The sequence below is a fragment of the Octodon degus genome, unplaced genomic scaffold (assembly GCF_000260255.1).
Source record: "Octodon degus isolate 3935 unplaced genomic scaffold, OctDeg1.0 scaffold00261, whole genome shotgun sequence".
Lineage (NCBI taxonomy): Eukaryota > Metazoa > Chordata > Mammalia > Rodentia > Octodontidae > Octodon > Octodon degus.
The window spans coordinates 108,796-119,955 of NW_004524837.1; the positions used below are offsets into that span (position 1 = coordinate 108,796).

Here is an 11,160-nt window from a genome sequence, read left to right on the forward strand (position 1 = left end):
TCACCTCCTCCTTGAAAGAATCAAGATGCTGCATTTGTACAAATTTGGTAACTGTTTCACAGTGTTTTGGGCAAGTATATAATTTGAAATGGACAGGGGCATTGTACAGAAATACCTTCTATGTATAAATCTATCATACTTTCATCTTGCACACTGTATGAACACGTAGCATATACACCATACAACAGATCATATAGAAAGTAGTCCCACATGTCATTTATACTGGCTGTACAAGACATAGCATAGACCTAGGTGTTGGGGTAACTAAAGTAAAAAACAGGCTTCAAATGTCTATATGATATTGCAGGTGGGCTAGAGCATTAAATAATATGCTTTCAGAATTTAACTTACACTAGAAATAAAACTTTCCATATAAGTATCGGCAAATGTACAGTACCTCAAAATTATTAGCTGAGTTTATCATTGAAATGATAAACCACTTTCCCTATGCACAAAGCTTTGCATCCAGCTGCAAGCTTCCAGATTCCACTTTGTTCCATAGGTGACATTATTCTTTGTGCCAACAGACAGCAAAGTCTAGATCTGCTTCAGTTATAGTTTTACATACTTTACAGTAAAGGGCAGGCAAACTGTGCAGCTTATGAACATTGCTTTCCACTGTGGGTTGAGAAACTTTAAGTACTGTCATGGTGCTTCTTTAGATTATAAATGTTTTTCTTGAGAAACACTGATATTTTTCTCTTTGTTCCATCTTCTTAATTTGGAACAAGAACACTGTTGAACATTTTTCTTTCATTTTTGTTATTTTTATCATCCCATCAAATGCACTTAATGCTTTAGACAACCAAACTATCTTGTAAAGAAGACAACAACAACAAAAAAGGTACACGCTACACTGGGTGTCACTAATTGAAACTTATTAGTCTAAATGTTAAAGAAGTCAGCAAAATGTATTATCAGGATACTTACGCACAGGTTAAAATATAACAGCCATGCACTGGCGAGGATGGGGACAGAGTAACTGAGAGCATTCTTAGCAAACTGAAATCTTACAATGATTTTTAAGCCAGACCAATACTTGCAATAGAAGGAATCCACTAAAATGACTAAATGAATATAGTCTCCACAGAGTTATAGCAAAATCAAATCAGAAAAGTTTAGAAACCAAACACATTTGAAATATATATAGAGGTGATTTTTACAATCCAAATCATGCTTATGTACCTGATGCCCGACAAAAATCACATCATCATCAGTGTCACAGTTCTTGGAAGTCCTGGCAGTGAAGGAATCTGAACAGCTCCTCTGATGCAGTCAAGAAGGGTATGTGTTAATGAAGTCAAGTGAAGGACAGGGGTCTAATGACAGGAAGGTTCTATTCATTCGACTTGGTAAAGTTAACCAGGGATGTATCTCTTTAAATGTTTTTAATTATGCTTAGGCAAGAAAAGCAAAATCTTGAATATATGAATGAAAAGTAAAATTTCAGTATTTAAAATAAAGGCACAGGCCAAGCCATGGTGGATAATTTAGTCCTATTAAAGCTCAAACCTTAATCTTGAGTTAAAAGACAGGAAATACAACACCACATATAAGGAGTTATTTAGAAATCCAGATATCTGCATTTACACATGTGTAACCTGCACAAACACATCTAGCGTATATAAACATACCAATAAAAGAACGTTCACTGAGATTGTATAAATTAAAAACTTTTAAACATGCTAAAAAGGGGGAAACCTACACAGAACAAATCTAGTTTCAAATGAGTCTGTTTTTGTTGCTTTTGGAACAAGTACCAGGAGCAAGTCACTGTGGCAGTGACACCTGTGCACAGCCCTCTCCACAAAGGAGGCAGGAGCAGCGGTGACATCTAGCACTTCCACACGGTCTTTTGCCAACACTGGTTTCTTGCATGCTTCTTGGACATAACTAGAACTGGGTAATGATAGTAAAGGGGCTAGTTTCCTCTTTTGAGTTTTTCTAGTTAAGTGCTGTAGAGAGTCAGCTGCCAATTAATACAATGCTTGCAGTTTTAAAAGATACTTTATGTCATGGTTTGTATGTATTTATATTTCCAAGAACATCTTTGAGTTAAAAAGTCTGAAAAGATGGAATAATTGCATGTGATCATAAAACTTGTCTATAATAAATTAATGTAAATTTCTGAAAATTGAACATTCTATTTACTCATGACTAATTACCAAATTTATACTGGACAATAGAAGCTTGGCCTACTATAAAATACCATCTTAATGAGAAATTCATCAGTCTTCTCGCAACAAAAAAAGTCTGGTTTCTGGTATCACACTGTCATCTATGAAATGATTTGGAGAAAACATGAGAATCGGAACCCAAAAGTTGGTCTGAAAAATATATTTTGCCAAAATGTTCCCGATTTAAATGGCTTCCCAAACTAGTTATTAACTAAGCATCATCTCTATGTATAGTGGGCTCTTCAATTTTGGTAAACCTTTGCTTCCTAAATAAGTCAGTTACATCCAGTAAAAAACTATGTTAATAGTTCCCAGGAGCACACAGTCCATTTTATCTCCAAGAAGTTAACTTTCCACCAGATCCACATGAATAGCCTTGGGAAGGTTTCCAAAGCAGAAGTCATGGAACTCAACACTCTCCAAGTGTCTGTACTATTCTTATTAGCTCAGCAACTTCGAGATGCAAAGAAGCCAAGCGATTTTCACCATTATTGTTCTGCTCCATATAAAGAAGCACAATTCACACATTCTTTTAAAACCCTTTTACTTAAGCAATGTTTAATACCCCTTCTGAAATTCAGTTTCCAGCTTAACTTAGATGATTAACTTGTGTGAATCAAATTGTATGTGGTGGGATCCATTTCATAAATTTGTAGGGGGAAAATATGCAACTTACTAGAATCAGTCTTATGAATGCACTAATGCAAAAATGACACCCTGTAGCCACTTATAATCAAGCATTAGCCATGTCCTAACACAAAAACCACTGCTTGGGGATGGAGGGGTGACTTTTATGCTTCATAGGTTTGCTTTTTTCTCCCTGTTTCATATGTGTATGTATCATATGTGTGTATCATATACATACAGGTGTATGTCCTCGTACACAAATGTGCATCATATATACATCTATGTGTGCCTACATACATGTGTGTACAGACCTTCACTCATCATTGTTTTATTCCATATTATATAGTTACAGTGGAGCTCCGTGTAGGGAAGATGGCAACCTTAGAAGCCCCTATGGAAACTGAACACTGTGTTAATCTAAAATAAGAATACTGTTGTCTATAGCCACCTCTCTACAGCATAAACAAAACATGCTGTAGAAACCTCAATCTTGCAAATACAAAGTTCATGTGGATAGCAATGTGTACAGTATTGAGTCTGCAGAAATGTCACGTTAAAATTATATTGTTGATGTTAATATTTCTGCCATGAGAACAGGAACAAGTTCTTTGCTGTGGCTTGGTCTGCCACTCTGATTCCTTCAGATGAGAACCAAGTGCAGAGTCAGGAAATCAGTGCAATACTGCAACAAGCCTGGCAGTGCTTGCCAGAAGTAACTCGGGATGCTTGCAGAGGAGAGCCAGATGATTCTGTCGTGGGCTTTACTCGACTTTATACTAATATTGCACAGTGGTGTTAATCTGCCAAGATGTAGCTCCTATGCAGATGTTTTATGTGTGAGAAGAGTAAAAGGGGACAGGAATTAGGGATTTTGTGGTGATACTGCTGCCTCCTTGGGCTGGCTGTGGAGTACCGACCCAAGCATGATGGAACAGTGGACAAGAGGGACAAAATGGGACTAATGCAGCTGTGTACAGTAAACTACATCACACTTGATACTGTAATATGATTTAAAGAGAAATGTATGGTGACTTAGGATAAACCTTTTATTTTGAACATGAGTCAAAAATGTTACGATGACGCAAAATGAAAATAGAAATAGAATCATTATTAAAAGTTCACATTTGATATTGACAAGACCTGTTTAAAAAAATAGTATACCTTGCTTTTATTTGGTTCTTTATGCAAAGGGTTCAGTAAATTTGCCACAGCTACAATGAAGAAGAAAGTTTGGAAAATTCCTTGACATCTTATGAACAAAGAGTGGAAGTGCTGAGATTTCTGGTGATGCACACCTGCACCTCTTCACAGGACAAATCCACGTCCTTTAGTGTGCAAGGGACTTGCCTGCACCCTCTGCTAAAATGCACCTAAGAGAATGTGCTCTGATCCACCTGAAATCATGAAGCTGTGCAACAAGAATTTTACCCTTTCCTATCACTTCTTACTCTGTCCCCTTTGTGACGCTGTCCTGTGGCTGTGGGCTACAACTCAAGTTAACCAAAAGGAGACCACACATGAACATTCACAACAGTAATGTGTAAAAGAACCTATTTATAACCAATAAGAACAAAGCAACATTGGTGTTAAACCCAAAGTACAATACTAGAGTAGTACCATTTACACCCTTGTGGAAATTCACAGGGAGAGTACCCTTCAGAGTTATCTCTTTTCCTTCCCAGTAAGGCTTCCACAAGTTTAGCCTGTTACAAAGGGTGCTCAAGAGTCCGGTGGAGTTGCTGGCCTGTGGACGTCTAACACAGAGCGGTCCTGGCTGCTCACTGTCTGTTCATGTGTCATGAGCCTGGCAGGAAGCTGGCTGCTCCACAGACATATCAATGTTCCCTTCTTCAAGAGTTTGCACTCCAGTCACCAGGTGTAGGTTTTCCCAGTCAAAACTAAAAGGAGAAAGTGCCAAAGAAGCAGGATGAGAACCGCTGAGTGGGACGTCTGGTCCATGACCATCACTCCTGGGTCTTCACAGGATGCTTCTCAGAGGCACCCTCCGCTGTGGCAGCCTGGGTAGAGATCCACAGTCCAGTCTCCTCCCCTCGAATCACCTTCTCCCACTGACTCAAATTATCCCTGGGGAGAAAAGAAACAGTCACATGGGAAGTTTAAAGAGAGTTTCTGGACTCTTATCTTGAAAGTTGATAGAGTGGCCCTAGGGCATGACTGACTACAGTGTGGCTCCTTGTAACAGTGATGTGATGTTGTCCAGCCAGGCTCACACAGTCTTTTCAGAAAAGAGCCTGAGCTATCTGCAAAGACAGATGCCATCTTGGGATCTGGAGTATTGTTTCTGAATCAGTTACCCAGACGACCTTGACTAGGGTGAATCCCAGGACTTCCTGCCAGGAAGCAGGAGATGGCAGAGTGGGAGAGCAACCCCACCTAGCAACAAAAGGAGCTGCAGACTTTCCAGTTCCAGCTCTGTGGGGATATGGGGAAGGGGGTGGGGGCAGCAAAGCATAGCTCCCAGGGGCCCATATATACCCTCTCTCCTCTCATCTAAGCACCTGTATTCTGAACACTGTATCACACATAAAAAGTCATCTTGAATTATACATGGCCACATACTTGAAATTTTCTTACTGCAGTAAAATCCCATTTGGGTTCTGTTGTCCTCCCTTGTGAAGTGCAGCCTCCTTTCTCCCACAGCCTTCTAATCTCTCTCCACATCCTTGAGGTAATACACAAGCACCCTAGCCTAACAGCAGGACTGTCCTTACTCTCTGTGGCTAACCTGGCAGAGCTTTTAGCTATGTATTGCAACTCCAGTTTTCTTTCTTTTATGCAAAGTTAAAACCAGATAAAATTCATTTTTTTCTCTAAGTTTACTTACTACCAGGTCTCAGTGCTCAGATCCTAGAGATTTTTCTGATATATTGTATTGGAAAGACATATACTAAATTTGGTTGTTTCCCTGAGCACCAATGGTAACATGCTGAATGTGTTAAGGGTAGTAGATTACAATGTGACTTAAGTGATTAGGTGGGTCAGCCAAACATGTTAAATCAGGAATGCATCAAAGTTGCAAGCCCAGCTAAATGTCACATTCACAAAGCTCTCTAGGGAGAGTGCCTCAGTAACGTGGTCCACTGCATGAGGGAGGACACAACAAGTGGTCCACTGCATGAGGACACGACAAGTGGTCCACTGCATGAGGGAGGACACGACAACCATTCGTTCTTCTCGGCTTTTGAATATGTAGTATTAAACAATGATCTGGAGGAAAAGGGATTTAGACTACTGCTTAGGAAAGATTTTTAAATTGTTAGTCTGGAGTTAGGCTAACCTTTCAACTTCTCTGGAATGTGTACTCACTTTTACAGCCAGAATCCCACTAGAGAGAAGTCCTAGCTCACACTTTCCAATGTCCCTCATGACTTTACCCTTATGTAATAGGATAAGATTCTAATTAACCTTTGACTCAGGTTGGCCAAGACTGGGAGGTTCCATTAACCTTCCCAGCAGAAAGGAAACAAAAATGTTTTTTTAAATAGGAAAAACAAACAAATAAAAAACACCCAGGGAGATCCTTTAAAAAAATGTATTTGCTTGTTCATTTTGTTTGTTGACCTTACAAAAATATAGTACATAAAAGAAAGTTCAATAGCAGCCAGGGGGAGTACACTACTTAACTTTGGGCTTTGTTTAAAACTATCTGGCTAAATGTCTATGCCTTGCCTTCCCCGGGTGTATTCACTGGTCTCCCAAGGGCAGTTCCGGCTGAGTAGTTAGGATCCGCCCCTGGACACCAACTCATGTAAGGAATGCTGTCACTTCCCCTTTTCTCAGAGGAAACAATTTCAAAAATAAAGTAAAAATACTTCACAAATTTTCATGTTCTTAACTGAGTTTAGCTCTGAGAAAAGATGGGGGGTATCTCAGTCCTGGAATAGATAGCAGGTGGCTTAAATTTGCTCTTGGAAGGCAAACTAATGCTTAAAGAAGAAGAGGTCTCCGCTCAGGTTTCCTTGTAAACTCTAATTTAATCTGAGCCCCCTGCCTTTCTTAATAAGCACTGCTTAAGACACACTGTTGTCTTGTCTTTTTCACTAAAAATAGTATGGGGGGGCCCTCTGCATGATTGAAAATAAGCTTCTTCTTGGTGCATGGATGACTATGAATCAGTACCCTTCACACACTTGTACAGTGTGCTGAATAAACACAGCTAGCTCTGGGATTAGGGATGGCAAGGCTGCTTGAGCATCTCCCAGGGTTGTGGGCTATAGGACAGAGCCTGCTGAGGGTGTGCGGGAGTCGAGGCCCATCGGCACAATATGACATGCACAGCCCCTCAACACAGTGCCTTTAAAGAGCCTGTCTCCCTTTAGTAAAGAAACTCTAATTCCGGCCCAGGCAGAGGACAGGTGTAAGAAGCAATGTCCCTGACTCTGCCCATGACCTCTGTGTCACTCATCTGATTACTGGCTCTCCCTGGCCCCCAGCACTGACTGCTCTGTCACCTGTCCTGCCTGCTGAAGCATCAGCTGTGTCTGAAACCCATTTCTGATGACGGTCAATTGAAGAGAAGAAAGCATCCCTGGGCAGATTAGTTAAAAAGGACCACCTGAGACTCCCAAGGCCTTGCTGGTACCTAGGCAAACACAAACGCTCCAACTGATTGTGATGTTCACTATAAGATGCAGTTAAGACAACATTCACAAAGATGATGGGGTAAAAACTCCAGTGCAGCACACAGGTTTTTAAAATCTCATTCCAGGCTGAATCCCAGGACGCACCTGCAGGCTTTGAGCAGCGGCTCTGTGGGAGGCAGGATCTGGGCCAGCGTAGTGTAGCAGGGGATGGCGACAGCATTGTAGAATCCGATCTGCCTCAGGGCAAAAGTCATGCATAAAAAACAAATTTATTGTCAGTGGTTCTATTTACGCTTAGATGTTCTTCTTCTGCAGTCTAACTATGCAACATGTATGTTTCAGTTTTGCCTTGTGTGATATCTGGGCTCAATGTATACTATTGTTGATTATGGCTTAAAGTGCATCAAACTACATCTTAGAAATAGAACATAAAATTGAAGATGTATTACAAAAGTCACACGTGTTGAAATCTAAGCATGCTTGGGTTACGTGAGATTCTACTCATAGGTCAGCTAAGTTTACTTCAAGTCCTCTTGTCACTGCTGGCCCAGTGAAGACATTTCAAAGCCAAACATGCTCTTCTACATAGGTGACCCTATTCCAGCCTTATGTTACAAAGTACCACAATAGTTTTTGTTCGTATGTTACTCTTGGCTTTGGCACATTGCATGGTGTCCAGCTACTTTCTCAATCCTTTTATTTTATTTTATTTTTTTTTTCACTTACAACTATCATTGATCTCATCAGATCTTTTTCAAGTTATTCCTTTATTGATCTATTAGGCTTCACAGTTTTAAATTCTGTGGTACTATAAAAATATATTAAAGAATAGTTTTCAGGAATTCAGAATCACTTGTAAATAAATGAAGTTACCTTAGACTGGTTTAGGGAAGGCAAGATGTGAAAGATCCTGAAACTATCAGGTGGGGAACACAAATTGTCTAGCTCATGGAAATTGCCCCAAGTGACTATTTATACAAACTGGCCAGTGTACTGTTCAGGTACAGTATAATTTGATAACATGTATTGAGATAAAATTGGCTCTGAGGTGATCCTTAACTATACCTATGAATTTCTGTTAAATAAATGAACTTCAAGGAACTACATGAAAGGATATAAAATAATCAAATCTATGATTCTTCTTTGCTTTCTCCTTGTATGACTCCAGGTTTGACATCATTTCCATAGTTATCTCTCTGGACTGATGCCTATGTGTTTCAATTTTTAAATTTGTTTCCCATGCAGAGATTTCCTTATTGCAATTCTTAGCAGAAAATTCCAAGAAAAGATTAATTAATGGAAAATATAGAATTTCATTATGATGACAAAAAATAATTTCATAGTATTCAGTAATTTAGAAATAATATAGTTTGTAAAATCTTAGCTAACCCAGAAAATAGAAAAAAAAATTCTCTTTGAAACAGGGTCTTACTATGTAGTTCATGCTGGCCTTGAACTCACTGTGAAGGCCAGGCTGGCCTTAAATGTTTGATAGTCATCTTGCTTCAGCCAACATTAAATATATAATACTAAAACATTTCCATGCAAAACACATTATTATAAAAAATCATTATAATTAAAAGCACTAGCACAAAACCCATATTCTGTCAGCATCAGTGGGAAATGTTCAGCTACCCTGCACATTCTTTGTGTGACAGCTTAATTACTTAAAAAGAAAAAAAAATGTTAGATGCTTTTCTTATACCATGTAGCACGATAACTTCCAAATGAACTAACAACCAAATGTAAATAATGGAAAAAAGAAGTAACTAAAAAGGATATATGAAAATGCTTATTTATTTCGAGGGTAGAAAAGGACTTTAAAAATATGACCAAAAAGCAGACAGAATATAAGAAAGACTACATAACTATATCTGTATATATAAGAGTTCCATAGGCAATGTTCAAAGCAACCAAACTGAAAATACATACACGTGTCATGCATGACAGAGGTGTCAGCCGCACTGTCAGATGAAGGGCACCAATGAGTTCCCCTCAATAAGGACACTAGTGCACACCTGGCAAAGGTACCCCTTGGATTTTGTGTCAGAAAGAACAACTATTCACTGCAGTGCCATCGGGGGAGAGCAGTTGAGAGCCTGTGAAATCTAGCTAGGATTCCCAACCTAACTTTTTTTTTTTTCCTAATCGGAGTCTTCTACTATTAAATTGAGGGCCAGTGGAGACCTCAAGAATTTCTATCCATCCCTCCATACCCTCCAGCTTCCATTTTGACTTCAGCCTTGGGAGCAAGGAAGAAAGTCAGAGTTGGCCCTTGGACTTACATTACAGCACAAACTTTTGGAGTCTATTTTCCCATCATGCAAATGGGATTCTTAAGGACGCCTGAGCAGGTGAAGGCTCACTGGCATGGAGGAAGGCTCAAGGGTAAAGGGCATTCCTCCAGTGCTCAGCCTATACAGGATAAGTCACTTATGTTTTTTCATTAAATTAGCAGGCCTGGATTGATTGTCCCTCCACTTAAAACTTACTACAAATGGCACATGCTCTCTCTTCACAGGTGATGTTAGAATCACCATAAACTTATATCTGACTTCACCATAAACTTATATCTGACTTCACAAGTCAGCTGTAACTATCCATACCTGGCCTTGTGGAACTTCATCTTTCTTGTCTCTGTCCATCATAGGTATGGGTTGTATTCCCAGTTTCTTCATTTCATCACCCTAAAATAAATGGGACAGGGAATTATTCTCGATAGTCATAAAATTTGGTATTCACGATTTGTTCCCTTTATTCATTAATTTTCCTCAAAATGAATAATGTTTCTGCTTAGGGTCTTAAGAAAAATGCCAGAGTAAAGTAGAACAATGTGTCAGTGCTTGGTGTTTTGTCCTGATCTTGTGTAGGATATTAAATTCTGTACTGAATTTCCCAAGATCAGACTTTCTCTGTCTCCACTGTGTGGCAGTTAGAGCGGAAGGAGCAAGGAAGTGTGGGGTCACCTCACAGCCCCTGTCACTTCATCCTCAAGAGATGTATGAGAGCAGGACCTAAGAAGTTGGGCTTTAGAGAGAAGCTCTGACACAGGAAGAGTGAAAACCAGTCTGCTGGAGCTATTGGTAAGGGCACAACATGCCTGACCACAAGGCACAAAACCCGTAATTACAGGTAACATGTGGGAAAGATTCCCTAGATCAGAGGCTCAGTGCTATATAATCTGTAAATATTACTTCATTTATTCCTCAGCAATAACTGGCAGATGGTACATTATCTAATTTTCTAGATTTTAGAAATTTTCTTGCTTTGAATTATTTGTTAAACCTTGTTAAAATATTATTTTTTGTTGTTGTTGTTCATTAACCTTTTATTAGCTTCATCCCTCACTTCAACTCATTTGTGTTTAGCCTTTTTGTTGTTGTTGTTTTAAGTTGCATTTTATTCTTCTTTTCTTGGCCAGCCTGGCTAGGTATGACTATATTAATCTTCATATGTAACGAATTTTTGAAATAAAATTACACCAAACATTTTTTAACATTTCTAAGTCATGTGCTTATGTTTTTTGTTTTGCTTTTTGATTTTGTTTATTTTCATAATTTTATTGATAAACAAATAGCAATGAGACAGTTTCAAATCAAATTGCTAGGACAGTTTCAATAATTAACACACTGCATACATTCTTCTTAGTGGCTAATTGCTGTACAAGATGCGGACTTGAGATCCTATTTACAAACACCATTAGAACAAATCATTCTATTCATTAAGAGAATGTAACTATATATCTATCCTAA

The 11,160-nt window shown here is 39.0% G+C and overlaps 1 protein-coding gene across 2 annotated transcripts in view; it reads right to left on the bottom strand.

Annotated features, from left to right (window-relative positions):
- Nucleotides 1-2,610: 2,610 nt before the first annotated feature.
- Nucleotides 2,611-11,160, bottom strand: part of Pde10a (phosphodiesterase 10A) — a 340,101-nt gene continuing 331,551 nt past the window's right edge. For both annotated transcript variants that reach the window (XM_012512701.2, XM_023706496.1), the window contains exons 20-22: nucleotides 10,015-10,095; nucleotides 7,553-7,641; nucleotides 2,611-4,889 (exon numbers count right to left, since the gene is read on the bottom strand). In XM_012512701.2, coding sequence (XP_012368155.1) covers nucleotides 4,769-4,889; nucleotides 7,553-7,641; nucleotides 10,015-10,095 — 291 coding nt within the window. In that variant the 3' untranslated portion in view covers nucleotides 2,611-4,768. The remainder of the gene's footprint in view (nucleotides 4,890-7,552; nucleotides 7,642-10,014; nucleotides 10,096-11,160) is intronic.